Source organism: Gopherus flavomarginatus, chromosome 7 (genome assembly GCF_025201925.1).
Source record: "Gopherus flavomarginatus isolate rGopFla2 chromosome 7, rGopFla2.mat.asm, whole genome shotgun sequence".
NCBI lineage: Eukaryota > Metazoa > Chordata > Testudines > Testudinidae > Gopherus > Gopherus flavomarginatus.
In genome coordinates this window covers 86,370,484-86,388,666 of record NC_066623.1, presented here as the reverse complement: position 1 = coordinate 86,388,666, position 18,183 = coordinate 86,370,484, and the positions used below count along the sequence as shown (strand labels likewise).

The 18,183-nt window shown below is 42.2% G+C and overlaps 1 protein-coding gene across 4 annotated transcripts in view; it reads left to right on the top strand.

Moving 5' to 3' along the window:
• The first annotated feature begins 1,060 nt into the window (after nucleotides 1–1,060).
• Nucleotides 1,061–18,183, top strand: part of SH3GLB1 (SH3 domain containing GRB2 like, endophilin B1) — a 35,552-nt gene continuing 18,429 nt past the window's right edge. For 2 of the 4 annotated variants that reach the window (XM_050962203.1, XM_050962202.1), the window contains exons 1-3: nucleotides 1,061–1,240; nucleotides 8,408–8,549; nucleotides 14,650–14,778. In XM_050962203.1, coding sequence (XP_050818160.1) covers nucleotides 1,169–1,240; nucleotides 8,408–8,549; nucleotides 14,650–14,778 — 343 coding nt within the window. In that variant the 5' untranslated portion in view covers nucleotides 1,061–1,168. The remainder of the gene's footprint in view (nucleotides 1,241–8,407; nucleotides 8,550–14,649; nucleotides 14,779–18,183) is intronic. The other 2 variants (XM_050962204.1, XM_050962205.1) reach the window with 2 other exon arrangements.

Genomic DNA, 18,183 nt, shown 5'->3' with positions numbered 1-18,183 from the left:
GGAATTTACTTCCTATCCTAGTACCCTGTAATCTCCCTGTCCATAGGCAAAACAGTTTAGTTATTACTGCTGCTGTGGTGTGGCTTAAGTGAAACATATTTACCAAATTATTCTCCAATTAAAAATAACAATTTGTTGTTTATGCAACATGTCACATCCTTTAATGGTTAACACCAAACTAATCTATATGAGCAAATCTCAAATTTGTTTCCCCAGCATGTATAAATTGTCAGAAAGTGGGGGGAGAAGAAGGGATTTTAATAGTGGGAAATGATATAAATGAGAGAATAATCTGAGCTTGTAATTTTTTGGTTTGTTGTTAGTGAGTTATATTGCCTGCAATTTAGTTATATTTGAATATTAATGTATTTTAAGTTACATTAATGTATGGAGATTTATATGTATGTAAATAAATAAAATGCATCGTGTATACAAATGGGACTGTTCTCTGCAGTCTTTTCCTTGGCCGTTCCCAGTTTACCTTGTCATGAATTATCCTGACACTACTCTCTTGGAAGACAGACAACAGGATTTGACCAATATAAAACAGTGGATTTTGCAAAGTGGGGAGAGTTAATCTCTCCCATTCAGAGAGGATATGCCTCTGTGGAGCTCAAAAGCTTGTCTCTTTCATCAACAGAAGTTGGTCCAATAAACAATATTAACTCACCCACTTTGCCTCCCACCCTAGGTATAGCACATTTTAGTGCACCATCTGAACGCGTGAAATCTGGATGATCTCTGAGAGGTGATGGGGGTGAAACTGAAACAAAGTCCCCCTGTGACCCTCCAAACAACCAGATTCTCCAATCAGGATTGCGCATAACCCTTATTCTCCGCGCAAGCATCTTCCTGGCCCCAGTCCTGCTGAGTTTGATCCCAGGGCGGATCCCCCACCACCCTCTGCCCCGATCGCCCGAGATGATCCCAGGACAGATCCCGCAGAGGCGGGGCGGGCTGTGCGGGCCCCTTTAAGGCCCGTGTGTCCCAGCGCCTCAGGGCAGGGGGCGGTAACGCGGGTGGCGCCCACGCCCTGACGCCGCGCGCTCCGCCCAATCGGCTGCCGGGTTCCTCACAGCCGGGCCGGGGCAGGCGGCGCCCGACGCCTCCCCCCAGGAAAGGCAGCGGCAGCTGGTGTCGGGGCTGGCTGCCCCCCCCTCCCCCCGGGATGAACATCATGGACTTCAATGTGAAGAAGTTCGCTGCCGAGGCGGGCACCTTCCTGAGCCGCGCCGTGCAGGTACCGGCGGGAGCCGAGTCCAGCGCCTGTGGCGGCGGCGCTGGAGGCTGCGGCCTGGTGCTGGGTGGCCGCCGTGGGGCCCGGCGGCTGGGGCGTTGGTCCGCGCTCGGTCGGAGCCGGGTCCTAGGCCCGTCCCCGCCTGCCGGGGCGGCTGTTGGCGGCGGGGTGTGTCGCAGGCCGGCCTGGGCCACTGTAACCCGGGCTGGGCCCCCGTCCCTGCTGGGGGGCGGGCATGGCCCCGGAACCGGGGCGCTGGCGGCGTCTGAGCCGGGCTGGGAGCTCGGACCGGGGCGCCCCGAGCTGGTAGGGGGAGAAGGGGGCTGTGAGGCGGCGGCGCCTCTTGTCTCGGCTGCCCGGTAGCGCAACAAGCCGCGGCTGGTGCCCGTTCTCCAGCAGAGCCGGTGCAGTCCGCTCCGGTTACAGATCGAGGCGCCAGCTCCTCCGCCTCAGGTGGGAGCCCTTTCTTCTCCCCTTGTTCACACGGCGCCCTTGGGCGCTGCCGGGGCTTGCGAAGCGGAGCCGGGAAGCGCGGCCCCCAGCATGGGAGGGGAGGAGTTCGGATGCTGCGGGCATGGGGCAGGGCATGGACAGTAAGTTCTCTGCCTAGACAGACCAGCTGGGGCCTACAGTGTGTTGCACACTGTATCGACACAAGATCTGTTAACCGTGTGGGGGTCTGAAATGTGAAGATAGATTCCATCAGTGAGTAAAAAAATAAATTGTCAGCTGAAGCAAATGAACGTGGGTGATGTACCGTAAGCAGCTGGCCTGGCACATGAACCTGTCTGTACATCTTTTTTTTTAACCATTCAGTCTCGCTAAGGAGATGCTGCTGGATTTTGATATTAAGTCAACAATCCAGTCTCTTACAGTCTTCTGTCTCCAAACTACTCTTACACAGTGTCCTTAGCATTAAAAAAGTGAAACTGGCTCCTGTTCCTTAGTCTGGGTTGGGGGGGGGTGGTATATGCCTCTGATCTTGACTCCCCAAGGAGACTGTAGCAACTCATTTTGGGGGTGTCAGAATATTTTTGGTGAGTCACAATTGGGTTTTGGACTTGCTTAAAATGTTATAATGCAAAAACCGACATTGTAATATCTGGCCAGAATCTAGCCATGAGCCTGAGAAAATAGTACTGTTTTAAATCTTGACATTACAGAAGAAACCATGTGGATCAGTGGGATGTTTTGTAGAGGTGAGGAAGAAACATAACAGAAGACCCAACTTAGAGAACAATCAGTGCCATTAAAACAATCTTAAAGCTGGTACAGCTGCTTTGTGGGCTGAATCTTTGTGGGCTCTTCTAGAACATTTTTCTCTTTTTCTATCCTCTTCCAGGTCTTTGGGGTGTCTCCATACTTCCCAGACTTTTTTTTACATCCCCTTGATTATGTAGTGGTTTACTCTCTTTCCTTAGTGGATGAGGAAAAGAGAGGCACAGTCTTCCTTGTATTGTAAGATCTTGTGATGTAAATCTTGTGACTTTTTTTACTATCTTGATTCTTTTTTTGCATGTAAACCAATTTAACACTTAAGCCTACTGTAGATCTTTTGCCATCTACCCTGGGTTAAAGTAGGAGTAAGCTGCACTGTTGAGAGTCATGGCTTACAACCAGTGCACTGCCATCTACGTTGTTGGTTTCATCAGTATAGCTACATCAAAGGTTAAAACATTAATGTAGACAAAGCCCCAGCAGAAATGTGCTGTTGCTACATCAACTGCTGCCCAAAGAATACAATAAGCTTACTACAAAAAAGCAGGTCCTTGTTGCCTGTGTCACACTGCTTGTATGTTGTATACCACTACTTCCCCCACCCCATCTTTTCTCTCTAGATTTTTAATTCTATAAGCCACTATATATGTAGGGATTGCAAATACAGTGCTATACTCCCTCTCTGTGTGGCAGCAAATAACTAGCACTGCTTTGTGATTTGTGTTTAAACTGTTCCTGTGCTCTAACATTCCAATGGCTTGGTAGTATGGAGTATAAGCAGCCATAGAAATTGTCTCTAAATGTAAAACATCTGTATTTCAAAACAAGGTTTACAAACACAATGTGAAGCAATATAATATAGTTGTAGGAAAATAACTAAGTGCTTGCTCTAGCTTTGTGTTCCTGAGGACGTTGCTGGAGGTGCATAACAAGAGGGTGCATAACATTTTCAAGAGTTCCCAAGCCCTATTCAGTTGGGTGCTTTTGAAAATTGTACCTTGCATTTATATTCAGTGGAGGCTGTTTCATCTTAAGCAGATGTAGTTGGCCAGTGCTCATCTTCCCTGTCACTGCCCACTCCACTCCCCAGCTGTTGTTCTGTGGATTGACTTAGAGGTAAGCTGTTGCCTTCATAGATTCTTAGAAGGAGGTTGTCTCTCTTTGGATGGGGAGCATCCTTAAAGCGACAAATTCATAGAAGTGAAGCTTCCTAATTGTCATCACCCTTGTAAAAACACGTTCTGCTTGCTGGGAACAGAAGGAAGTTTTTGTGGGGTGGAAGAGTTCTTTCTCATTCTTATCTTGATTGTCATTTATGGAGCAAGAAAGAAGGTGTCTAGCTGGAAAATGGAATCTCAAACTAACCCGAGCAACAACGGTGGGGAAGATTCCAGATATCCTTCTCCCAACCAGCTCCCACAACTAATATGCTCTCTATCAAAAGCCAGGCAAGAATGGGTCCGTCTTCCCCTCTTGCTGTGGTCATAGAGCAGAAGCTGTACCTCTTGTTGTGTGGCCTCTGTTGGAGTTGGGGGAGGTAGTAGGGGCTGTGTTTCAGGAGCTCACTAGCATGGCCTTTTGCCTCTGAACAGCTCTAACACCAAGATATGCAGAAGGGTAGATTGAGTTTTTCCCATTTGGGGAAAAGCCAATTTTTCCCTTAAATAAATTGTCCATATTAAAAACAAGCTGTTTTTGTTATTTGGTTTAATAGTAGGCTACTGGACCAGATCCCACACTGATATGATCCAGTATGGCAATGCCTATGTTACTGTGTCCTAGAAAGCAGTCTAATTTTCTACTCTGAACAGAGCTCTACAAAAATCTTATCTTTTATTAAAATGTAACAGCATCTACCTTTTTTGGAGCAGCCATGTGCTAGCTATCCCTTAAAAGTTAAAGGCAAATCTTCAGGGTGCAGGACACTGCCTCCTTTACCTTTTTCAGTTTCGAATATTAAATACATAAATCATGAAGAGGATATGAAACAAAGCCATTTCCAATTTAGAGTTTAAGGTAGCTTTCACCACTTTGGGGAGAACTAGAGTGGCAGCAGTATGGCGTTGTCTTTGGGGAACATCAATACGACAATCATTTCTGTCTAAAAATGTTACTACATTGCAAATAACATTCAAAATTAATATACTTAAGTCTTTTCTCTCAGTTGAAACTGTACTTGATACCATTTTGTGTATGTGCAAGGTGAATAGTAAAATTGTCCAATCAGCTTCTGTTACGTGGAAGGCTGATACAGACATCATTAGGACAATAGAAAAGCTCTTCATTTGTAAGAGGAATGATTTAGAGGATGCTGTATCAAAAATGACAGGTGTAACTTATTGAAATTAGTTAACCCTAAAAAGTAAACTGTGGTGAATATCACTTAGCACCATAACTTGTGTGATGACTTGTAAATGCACTTTCCTTACCTCAGGAGCTTTCAGTCTAACACAACAGAGCTAGAAATGTCTTAATGCTTATAAAACCTCAATTTCTGTACCCTAAACTTTACACTAAAGGTTATGAACTAGAAAGAGAAACTAACCAATCTTATTCCAGTTTGAGTACGATGAAAAAATAAACACGATGAAAAAGAAACTGAGTTTAATTATTTAAAACACGGCAGTATTGCATTTGTTTAAAACACTAATATATCCATATGTTCTATGCACCCTTGACCATAATTAAAAATACAGTAAAATGGGTAGTGAAACATAATTAATGAAGAGTACCCACTATGCAGCAATTAGAAACTCAAATATCCTTTCTCCAGCAATTCCCCACTTTAAGTTCCCCTCTCTCAGATGCTGCTGTGGTGGTGGCAGGTTGACTTTGCAGGATGCCCTTCAGATATTTGGGTTCTTACAGATCAGAGAGAGGGAACTTCTATGTTGGGAAGTGTCCCTCATGGAGAATGCCTAGACAGCAATGTCTTCTTTGTTATGCTAGTGGGCACTTAATCTTGAGCGGTTTTGATGCTCTGTGGTATGGCAGTCTCTCCTATTGGTTCTCTGCCATTCTGGACTTTATTGGTCAAAACCAATATTGTAAACTGGAAACCCACAGACAGCCACTGAGAATCATGGCAAGATATCCCAACTACCAAGCAGACAGCTGCATTCTTCACTAGCCTCAGTTTCTTGGAAACTTTTAAAATGTTGCCTCACAGAATGCATTGGAGTAGTTTTATCTTGAGGTGACAAAGGCATGGATGACAGTTGTGAGGTTTGCATACAAAATGAATGGTTGCAGCCTCCTAGCTTTATGTAAATAATAAAAGCTGAGCAAACCACATCTTCTGGTGTCAGCTGGGAGTCTAAACGGACCCCTGTATTGTGAATCTGCCAAACAAATGGTGGAGATGCACACTCCCTTAAACAAGCCAATATTCTTGCAGTCTCTTTGGGTTGCTTCTTCCAGCCAGGTAATTTCACCTCAACCTTACTTGGATTAGTTTTAGTCAGTTAGCTCTGCACCAGTCTCACCCAGATAGTAAGGTCAGTATAAACTCTAATTTTTATGGCATAGCTAATCTAGGCTAATAAACTCTATCAGCAGAAGCCTAGTTTCCATACTAGGGCTGCTTTGCCGGCACAGGTATGTTGGTCACAAATCACATCCAGATCTTCATAGCTATGCTGGCAACATTTTGTAGTGTAGACTTGCTCTTGGTTATGAACTAAGAGCTACATGTTTTATAAGCAAACCTTAATGTTTTTATAAACTTCCATCTGCTTGATAGATGAGGATCTGTTTTTGAACGATTCAATAAGGAACTGTCTTGATTGGCAAATTTAGGGTCTCTATCTATATTCCAATTTTCACCGTTAAAAGGAACAGTGCATGCTGTTACTCTTCCTATTAACTCCTTATTCTTTTGCTATCTGCCTTACATTATTTCTGTTGTGGAAAACATGGTTTAATCAAACTTCATTTAATCAAACATTCATTTTAGCAAACATAAAGCAATGTAACAGTTTTGAAATTTTGTATAAATATTAGAAAACAGAACAATATTAATATGCCTATAAAATAAGACCACAGACAACATTTGGGCGACTCCTTGCATTGATGTGGAGCCCCAGGGAAGCACAACATATGTCCAGTCTTGAAAAGGAAGCACTACCAAGTTACCTTTTCTCACTCTGCATAATAGAAACAAACGAGATTGTCCAAGCTGATTCCTTTTCCAGTTAGTTTCGCTTTTGGTTATCAGGTATAGTTTACTGCATAAAATGTTGAGGTTACTACAAAAGAAGCTTTGCAGTCAGAATACAGTAACTCCTCGCTTAACGTTATGTTCCTGAAAAGTGTGACTTTAAGTGAAATAATGTTAAGTGAATCCAATTTCCCCATAAAAATGAATGTAAATAGCGGGGGTTAGGTTCCAGGGAAATTTTTTTCACCGGACAAAAAATATATACGATATAGATATACACCCAGTATATGTTTTAAACGATTTAATACTGTTCACAGTTATGATGATTGTGAAGCCAGCCATGCTTGAGGGGGTGAAGTTAGAGGGTGGAAGAGGGAGGGATATTTCCCAGGGAATGCTATGCTGCTAAATGATGAACTAACACTGGGCTGAGCCCTTGAGGGTTAACACATTGTTGTTAATGTAGCCTCTAATCAAGGCAGCACAAACAGGAGGGAGAGGAGACAGCGTAGCAAAACGCAGACAGACACATACCTTGTGTGTGGGGGAGAGAGATGCACACTGCCCCTTTAAGTAAGATGACCCACTCTTAAGAGCATTTTCTTTTTAAGTGGATCAGGAAGTTGAAACAGCAGCTGCTGCCCCAAGCTCTCTGTATCCTTCTGTGTCCTCTCCCTGCTCTATATGGAGAAGAGGTAAGTGGGGTGCAGGGGGGAGGGGAACACCTTGACATTATCCCTCCCTCCCCCTGCACAGCAAGCAGGAGTCTCTAGGAGCAGCTCCAAGGCAGAGAGCAGAAGCAGCACATGGCAGTGGGGGGAGGGACAGCTCAACTGCCAATTGATAGCCTGCTGGATGGCTGCAGCATGAGGAATTTAGGAGAAAAGGGCGCTGATAAGGGGGCTGCTGGTCCACCTTGTTTCCAAGTTCCCACCAGCTAGCTGCAATGGGCTGCTTTTCTTGCAAGCAGTGGATAAAGCAGGCAGCTGCCAAACCATGACATTGGAAGGGAGCATTGCACAACTTTAAACAACCATGTTTCCTAATTAATCAGCAAAAAAACAATGTTAACCGGGATGACTTTAAGTGAGGAGTTACTGTACTTTTAGTCTGCGTATGTTAAATTGTAAACTTGCAAGGGATTTAATTGTCTAGCCAGGTTTCCTTCCCCGAAAATGCCCAACCTGAACAGGGTTGTCAGATGAGTACATAATCTAACGTTGGAGATGGAGATGAAAAACACTAGATTAGTTCAGGGGTTAGAACAAGACCCAGACCCACTAGTGTGCAATTTTCTTTAACTGGAAGACTAAAACTCAACTTAAAATGGCTGCTGGGACTTAAATATCTGCTTGTGATGGGGACCAGGTTTGAAAGTGAGGACAGAGGTGTAATAATAAAGCTGTTTGGGAAAGCATACCTGTCTCTGGATCCAGACAAAGATGCTGTGTGCTCTTTTATGAGCATGAAATTTCCCCATGTTAAAACTAAAATCTTAAACACCAATTGAAATGAATAGTATGTTTTAATTTATTTCAGTAAGAATTTGAAATCTCAAACTATGAATGTGCAAACTCAAATGCACATTTGCTAGCTTTCAAAGGTATCTTCATATTCATTTCAAACTATTTTTCTATGATATTATTAGGGCTTAGTTGCTGAAGACTGAGTAAAGTCAGACTTCAAAAAGCTTATACATAAAATAAAACATAATTAGATCAAGGCTAACATTACACGCGGCTGTTTGTGCTGACCAGACTAGTATTGCTAATCTAGCTCTCTTTAATCAATAGTTTACCGAAGAAAAACTTGGTCAAGCAGAGAAGACTGAACTGGATGCTCATTTGGAGAACCTCCTCAGCAAAGCAGAATGTACTAAACTGTGGACAGAAAAAATTATGAAACAGACAGAGGTTTTATTGCAGCCAAACCCAAGTAAGAAACATGTTGGGTTTTTCATCGATACTTTAGTACTAACAATCTTGTCTATTTGTGTGTGTGTATATTTGGCAGAGTCACTGCTGTATGTTTATACACACTGCAGTTCATTGTTCCTGTTTAAAACTTCTCTTACATGTACAAGATGTACAATGCTTTTTTAATCTGCAACAAATTAGCTCTTAATTCAGTTCAAAGACTTGACTACATAAAACAGCAACTGGAATCTATAGCGGAGCAATGACTGCGTGTGGGTTGTCTCAGAACATCTTGAGAGCTGACAGGATCAGAGCCTATGAGAGAACTCCTCCTAGCCCAAAGGAAAACAAAATGCTAGGGAAGACATGTTGATTATTTAATAGGTGTCACTCTTCCCTCAGTCTGTATTGTGTTGCTTCTCCACCATTGTATTAGGGGCATGATGCTGCTTGATATTTTTCTTTGAGAATAGGAACTGGGGTTCTGATCACTTGTCATATTACCTTTAGTGAGTCTTTACAAAAAAGAGTTTTGATTAGACTTTGGCAAATTATGCCAGTATAATTCTGAGTTTTGTAACAAATCTGATCTGGCCATGCAAATTGCCCTTCTGGTTTGTTTTTCACAAATACTTGAGTGGTGGCTTACTGGGGAAAGGTTCACAAAACGTCATCGTATTTGTGGAAACCAAAACTGCTTGTATTCTTATTCAGTTGGAAAATAAATAAGATCATGATCCTTAGCTGATAGGTCACACACAAGCAACAGTGCTCAAATGGCAAATATTGGCAGTAAATCCTTAAAGTGAATAAATTCAAATAATCTGCTCACAGAATAAGGCTAAATTCATGAACTAAGCTTCTCATTGCAAACTATTGGCTTAACTCCAAGTTGTAAACCTAATATCCTGGCCAATTTCTAGCTTGAATTATTTTCTTGAGTTATATTCTATCTCAATTCCCGCTACAGTGTCAGTTGGTTATAATCTTCATTTCCTCTTCTAGGTTTTTTATTAGTGGGTCATATGATTCTCATTTAATATGTATTAAAATGTATAAACTGTTCTTAATATCTTGGGTGGATTGATGTAAATCACCAGGGGTTTTTTATTAAATCCTCATTTAATCATCAAGCAGGAAACCTTGATTTAAATACTTTACATTTGTATTCTTAAGTAAGATAAAGATTTAGTTATTTTCCTAAAGACATTTACATTGTCATTGGTTGGTAACCATTAAAAGATGGATTTTTTTTATCAAGTAAATATAGCCTTTACACTAAATTTTGGTGCTTTTTCCTATTTTCTATAGACATTTAAGCAACTATATATCTTCACATACATTTATTCATAATATTAACATTTTACATTTTTAAGTTAATATATTGACTAGTGCCTTAATTTGCTAGACTAACTTTTACTCATTTACGTTGAGCTATATTTGGATAGAAATTGTGCATTTTTAATTGAATTCCAAACCAATCTTAAAACTGTTTTATCTAACAAAAAAAAATCTTAAATGTGCTGGACAAAGTTTTTATTAAACATGTTTTCATTTGACACTGGCCTAACAAACTTAAGTATTATCTGTAGTAATTGATTGTATATGGTCACTGTTCTTCAAAACTTCTTCAGTACTACTAGATCTCATCTGCACACACCTCATTTTTATTTAAGAGATTGGAGAGAAAACAAACTTTCATTTCCCTCCCCCCCCACCCCCTCCACAATTTTCAGTTGGCTTCTCAACTCTGAATTAACTAGTCATTGAATTGAACTAATTGAATAAATTGAAAAGAAAATATTCTCTCTGCACCTACCAAAGTGGCTACTGCCATCAAAAGCTGGCTTAGCACTTTAACAGACTCTGGTTCCAGGTGCTCAGCCAGTGTCTTCCACCAGTTCAGTGACTCTAAAAATTTCACAGCAAAGTGGTATACTGCTTCAATATTTTTACTTACAATTGTTTAATAGATTATACTGAGTTTAGGCCTTAATATATTTGAAATTACAGCAACCTACACGGTTTCTTTCCCTTTTTTTTTTAAAGCGAGTGCATTAAATAAATCAAATTTTCTTTTTTATTTAAAAGGTTGATTTTTATTCACCCTGCTTAGGGTTCTATCTTAATGCACAGTACCATGTACAATTATAGCAAGAACCCTGCAACTTTATGATTCAGTCTGTAACTGCTGATCTTAAAGTACTAGAAAAGCGGTGTCAAAGTCTCTGTTCATCTGGAAGCTGTTCTACACGCTTGGGTTAACTCTTCAATGTGATAGGCATAACATAGACTTTCCTCTCTTTAATTGCATGAGAAAAACCCAGATCTGTACAAAAATACAGCTTGAATGTATTTCCCTGCCTCGCCACTCCAGAGCACTCTTTGGGCTAGAGTCAGAGTTCTCTCTGGGTTTCCATGTTCCTCCTGCAGTACATGGCTTGTTTTCCTAATGGTGGAGCACTTTAACCTTGATTGGTCCTGCAGCTGTACCTGCTACAAAAACATCCCAATCTTTTCCCTTCTCCTGCCGAAAACTTCCTGTGTGGCTGAGAGTCTTCCCTGACCCCCACAGCCTCAGAGGTTTCAAAGGTTAGCGTCACCACGTTGGTTTCTGTTCAGCTGTTCCAAATCCCAGCTCACTTTTGAGGAGTTAGGAGAACCAGTTTTCCCCAACTTCAGCCCACCTCCTTAACATACCAGCTGTGTGGTCAGAGTGCAGTCCTAAGGGTAACTGCTTTCCATTTTCGCTAGCTTGGTGGGTACACAAGCACTGTCAGCCCATGGGGGATTCCGTTTTTACACAGAGGTATTGAGTGATAAAGCAATTTTCACAACTTCATAGTACCTACTAGAAATCATAAATTGTAGGCTGTTCACATCTTCACAGTATTCCATGGGAAGCTGGACCTAAACTCTGTTGCAAGATACTTGGATTCTGTGACATTCTGCTGTGGCAAACTGGAAATCTTGTAAGATTCTCTTCAGTTAAAAGATGGGTGTTTTTGATTGATTCAGCATGAAATTGTTACAACTGGTACTGTTCAGATTAAAAAAAAATCCATTTTATGGTGTTCCACACTTAGTTTGATATGCCAGTTAGGTTCTAGAAAGCAACTATGCTTTAATACAAATCAGAGTTAAAGCTGAGTTTTGGCAGCTGTGTAAAGAGGTGAATGGGGCTCATGGTATCCAGGAGGGAGTAAGGCAGTTTAGGATTGTGGAACAAGCACATTAGTTGCATACGTCTACTAAAATGAGCAGCAGTGAAATAGTTGACAATATTGATGCAAACTGTCCTCTTTGGGTTTCAGTCTTCACCTGTTGAGGTGAGTGTATCAGTTCATGCCTCTCAGAGCTGTTGTTGCAAACTGTTTGTTTGTTTATATACTTAGACCTCCAACTTGCTTCACATCTTCAAAGTTTTCATGACATCTGAAAAATAGAAACAATTCTCTCAAGTGACTGATGTTGAAACCATGCAGCACACTTGTTGCAAGAGATGGATTCCAGAGTAAATTCTTCAACAGCTGGATACACAGTCCTTGAATAAAAATATAATTAAAAGCCAAATTCTATGAAACCTGCTTATTATAGTTCCATTACATGAACAGAATGGCCTATAACAAAAATCCTAGCTCCAATCTCTTCTTTGGGGAAGAGGAGGAGTAGATGCTGCAGAGAGTTAAGTTCTTTGCTTCCTATGGCTAGAGGATGGTTGCAAGGAATTTGACCTCTGCAGATGGAACAGCTGATAAACTAATGGTATTGGGAAAAGGTGTGACTGCCCAAGCTGATTAACTTTCCCTCTCCTTTTGCCCTCTTCCCCCCTCTCCCCCTTGAAATAGTAGGGATTCAGATATGTAGGGGAGGATTTGAGTGTATTTGGCAACAAGTCACATTTATCACAGTTGGTAGCTGGAACTAATGTTCTCCTACTCTAAAAGTAAGCAGCGCTTCCTTACTTTCCCTTCTATTGAGTTGCTGGAGGAGCTGTGCGTTCACAATGCTTGGAAACGAGATGGGTCTCACATAACTCCTTCACCAGTGGTTAACCTCACTCTAATGCTGACGGATGGAGTGTGGCTCCACAGGCTGATGTCTTCCCCTTGTCCTTGGTATGGAGCTGCTGCTAGGAGCAGAGAACCAGTAATGCTGGAGGCAACCACTTCAGGTTCCCCTTCTGAGCTCAGTTGGGCCATCTAGTTGGCAGGGTTGCTATGGGAGGCTGAAGCTGAGTGGTCACCCTGGCTTGACTTTAAGTCTAGGATTCAAGTCTAGTTCCCAATGCAGTATCTGATCTCTCTTCATCAGCAAACTTAAGGGCCTGAAACACGTGTCTAACGATTTAAAAGCTAAAGTGTCTGTGGTTCACTCAGACTGTAAATAATAAAATTACAGTGCTTTGAGCCTCTGTCCTGAAATAATACAGGAAATAAAGTTAAACACTTACATAATCTGGGTTTCTGGTTTTAAAAGAGAAAGTAAACAGCCTATAAAATGTCTCACTTAAACGTTTAAAGAGAAATCTGAGTGATTAACTACAGACTGGTTGTAAATATGAATGAATGGCAATATCTCAATTATGCTGGCAAAACCTTATTTTCAGCTCTCTGAATTGTATTCAGTTTTGATCTTATCTGAAAATACTCAGTTCGGACCAGCTATCCCTCTTCAGCGTTGAGTGTCACACCTTAATCTGCCTTTCTCTAAAACAGTAGATTAAGCTCCTTTAATGCTTTCTGCATAAATGCTTTATTTGATACCTTTTAAGACATTTATATCTTCTCTCCTCAATCCCAGCACAGCCATTTTTTCCTATGAGTAATGAAACTAAAAGCTCTGTTTATAGAAGAATGCTGGATTCTAAGTAGTATTAATGGATATGTAAACATGGTGAATGGATTTGTTTATGCTACAGTTAAAGGGTACAAGCAGTCACTAATTGGTGCTCTACAATAGTCCTTACCCCCAAATGCTAATCTAGCTCACCAGAAACTTGTGGCAGTTGTATATGTCAAGTGCATGACCATTTCAGTGGTAAGCATAAGTGCTCTTTTATGAAATTAGGGATGGGCCAAAGTTACAAAACTCAGATTGTGACTCTAGTCAAGACGAAGTTTGAGGTATATTCACATCCAAGGCTCAGTGTCAAACCGATCTCTAGCACATTAAACAGATTGAAATATTGAAGAAATAAAAGCTGAAGAGACCATAACTTGTGTGGCTTCTAGACTTCAAGTGTCTTTTTATTTAAAAAAAAAAAAAAAAAAGAAAAAATCCTTCATACTCAACAGACTTACTCCCTACATGTAGTCATATCTACTGCTGAGACTAGAGACAGAGTTTTTACTAAGTCTTCTTGGAAACAGACATCAGTGTGGCTATAAGGAAGAAGGCTGTGTTCTGTTCCTGATGAATTCAGAAGTGCTCACAGAAGCCATGTCTATCTTAGAGAGCCAACAGTGCCACAGCTGTACTTAGGCAGATGCGCCGCTGTAAGATCTTCCGTGTAGCATCTCTATGCTGATGGGAGAGAGCTCTTCCATCGATATAATTGAACCATCCCCCATCGAGCAGCAATAGCTATGTCTGCAGGAGAGCGTCTCCCACCAACATAGTGCTGGCCACACCAGTTATTCTGTTGGTGTAATTTATGTCACTCGGGTGCTGGGTTTTTTTTTCACACCCCTAAGCAACATAAGCTACACTGACACAAGTGCTAGGCTATGTCTACACTAGCTTACAAATGATAGCAGTCGAAACTGCAACTGCATTTAATGACCATGGGCATGGCTCAAGTGTTACTGGGGAATAATGTGGCCCGCACAACCTCTAATACTGGTGATGTGTAAGAAGGTATGAATGAGCTTTATTACAAGAGCCTATATTGAATTTTCATGGCTAATATTAGAAATACTTGTAAACAGAGCAGATGAAGATTTAGACTAACATATCACAGTTGGTGACAATCACTTTATCCGATTTCCTCAATTACCTAATACTTCGATATTCTGTGAATGAATTAGCAAGTTGCTTTTCTATGAGTGAATGTTTTTTAAATACTGCTTTGATTTACAGTAATTGCACTTCAAATTAGCAAGTAACATGTTTTTTAGATGCTAGAATAGAAGAATTTGTCTACGAGAAGTTGGACCGCAAAGCACCAAGTCGTATGAATAACCCAGAACTACTCGGCCAGTATATGATTGATGCAGGGACTGAGTTTGGCCCAGGAACAGCATACGGTAAGTTTGAGCCAAGGAGATGACTCAAATTTCAAAAAATGACTGCACAAATGTATGTATTCAATGTACATCTTTGAGAATATTTAAATCTCTGAAGCCTTAATCCAAAATGAAGATGAGGGTAGCATTAGTTTAGCTGCTGTTGGAACCCTAATTCTGCCTCCCTAGTGGATGTGTAACTTTACTACCTGAACAGATAGCCCACATTTTGTTTCCCTATAAATGTCTAGTCACAAGGGAAAAATGCGGTTCCTTTCTTTTGAATATGGTGATTTATTTGAGAGAAAAAAATGAAACACGTGTACTGTGTGCAGAGTAGAAATTGCTGTTGGAAACAACTAAATTCTTGTTTAAAATCTCAGTGCAGTTTCATAGTCCTGACTCTTTTTTTTTTTTTTTTTTTTTTTTTTTTTCTTTTTTTCTTAAACTACAGTATATACTCATTCATAAGCAACATTTTTTTAGTAAAAAAAGGAAGCACCAGAGAAGGGCATCGGCTTCTGAACAGGTATAACGAGGGAGAGGTGGGACACAGCCCCTCCCCCCAACAGAGGTTGCAAGGTGGGGCAGCACAACCAGCAGAGACAAGGGAAAAGGTGAGGCCAGAATCTCTCCACCTCTGGCAGCATTGCTCTCCCCCCAGCCTCTGAAGCAGCTGCAGCTCTGGGGCTGACAGGCTGCAGCCGTGCCGCCCGCCTGCAGCCGTGCCGCCCAGCCGCAGCCCGCCTGCAGCCGTGCCGCCCAGCCGCAGCCCGCCTGCAGCCGTGCCGCCCAGCCGCAGCCCGCCTGCAGCCGTGCCGCCCAGCCGCAGCCCGCCTGCAGCCGTGCCGCCCAGCCGCAGCCCGCCTGCAGCCGTGCCGCCCAGCCGCAGCCCGCCTGCAGCCGTGCTGTGGCCATGACGCCTGGTCTGGCCCGTGGGAGCATGTTGTGGCCGCACTGCCCAACCTGCTGGAGCAGCTCCAGCCAGATCAGAGATCCTCCCCTAGCTCTCCCCAGATAAGGTGGGAAGGGATGGGATTGGGAGAGAGTGGAGGTCCCAGGCTAGGGGTGGTTTCATGTGGGGGGTGGTCACAGGCATTACTCCCCTGACTCCCAGCTTCCCCCCACCCCCAAAAAATACATATTTCCCCACCAGTTGCTGTCCCGGCCCATCAGGGTTAGAAGTGGCGCACTGGGACACTTAGTTTACTTAGGTTTACCTCTGTGCCTGCAAACGCTCGAGGTAAACAAACCATCTCAGCCCACCAGCAGCTTATCCTGATGGCCCAGGAGCCAAAGTTTGCTGACCCCTGATAGGGTCATCTTATGAACAAGTTATAAAAAAAATTTCCATTTTTTATCATCAGTCTTGGAGGAGGGGGGGCACAGCTTATAAACGAACTGGCTTATGATTGAGTATATACTGTACTTTCTACAAGGAATTATTAGAGTTAGAGTAGACTTGTTCATGGATACTCTTACTTCCTCAAAAACCTACTCCTGTATAATTGCATCTCTGGCATTTTCCAGGAAAATCTTCAAGACTGGAGTCTTAATGTGAAGTCCAGTTCCTGTATTCGCTTAAACTTACCCATCAGTTTAATATAGGTAACAGTTAATTTTAACCAACTGTTAATGTATAGGTATATTGTTGCCAAAATACACATTACAAAGCCTGATAGTTTTCATTTCAGAACTAAAGGCAGCTCAGCAAGTAAATAAATTCCTCATGGAAATTCATCTCACAAAACAAGGTTTTTTAATCAAAGATCTTTGCATCTGGAAGTAATAGGATTTTCTGTTAAAGCAGAAGATAACCTACTGTTTTTATTGGAAGCATCCAAGTATAGATTTTCAGAGAAAGTGTATGGTATAACTTCAGTAATGGCAACCTTTACAATCAGAGAAGCAATAAGACAGTTGGACAGCCAGCCCACTGATGTTTTCAAGTATTAACCAGGCCTGAAGCTTGCTAGTCTTTATTTAAAACAAACTAAATGAAACTCCACTCATTCAGACCAATGTGTGTGTAACTTCTTATAAGTATGCAGTCATTGCAACTTCTTTAATTCAGTCTAGGATGCAAAAATAAATAAGTTACACTGTCAGCTTGCAATGACACCATTTGAATGATGCTTAATATGTTGAGCAAGAATGAATTTTGGTAGGAAATTGGTATTGATCAGTACTTGCACTGAAAAGAGAGAGAGTGGTAAAATGTGTGATCATTGGAAGCATCCAATCATGGTGTCTGTCTGAAGTTGTTTTCATAACACTGTTCTTCAGAATCAAATTTACTAACATTTTGTATTAAAGTACAAATCCTACCTGTTTCTTCAAAAGTAGACCTTTTAGAGTTTACATTAAATGCAAAAAGTATTCTCAACATGTAACATTTTTCTATTTAGCAAAAACCTCAGATGGTCGAATCAAACTGTCAAAAGGGGGAAATTGCTTCTGGATTAATAGTAACAATTGGAACTTTCATTAGCAAATGCAAAATGGAGTTGCCATAGGTATTACCACTACCACAATGCTGTAACTCTTCAGATAGATTTTAATCTAAGGCCATGGCTACACTTACAGTTCTGCAGCGCTGGTAGTTACAGCTGTGTTCGTACAGCTGTGTAGGGCCAGCGCTGCAGTGTGGCCACACTGACAGCTACCAGCGCTGCAGTGTGGCCACATTTGCAGTATTTACAGCGCTGTTTTGGTGCATTGTGGGCAGCTATCCCAGCATTCAAGTGGCTGCAACGTGCTTTCCAAAAGAGGGGTGGGGTGGAATGTGACAGGGAGCGTGGAGGAGACAGACAGAATGGATTTTTGGAGTTGACACTGTTCTCAGCTCCCTGCCTTGCAAGTTCTAAGGTCTGGAAGACACACAGTGCCTACCTTCAATCATTTTAAAAGTTCTGACCCCCTTCCCCCACCCCTCTCTCATTCGCTAAATGCAAATTATGTACTCCTAAATAGCTGTCAGACCAGATAAGCATCTGCTCAACATGGACTTCCCCCTCCCCCTCTGCTGTGTGAGCATGCTGTTTCTCTCTTCAAGCGAACAGCTGTGAACATTCCAAAGTAATTCCCCTGCCTGCCTCCACTCACTCAGCAAACAGGAGCTGTGTTTGTTTTTTAAATAAGCAGTTTGGCTGAACTCCGAGCTCTCCCTTTCTTCCGGTTTGTTGTGGACAGGAATTCTGGGATACCTCCTTATACCCCAGAGGTCAATAAAAGTGCTGGTGGGATCCACACTTGCTGACCAGTGCTGGATCACCAGTGCCGGAATCGCTACACCCGAGGCTCGACCGGGTGTACAGCCAGCGCTGCAACCAGGGAGTTGCAGCGCTGGCCGTGCTTTGCAAGTGTGGCCACATCCTAAGTTGCAGCGCTGTAACCCCCTCACCAGCGCTGCAACTCTCTAGTGTA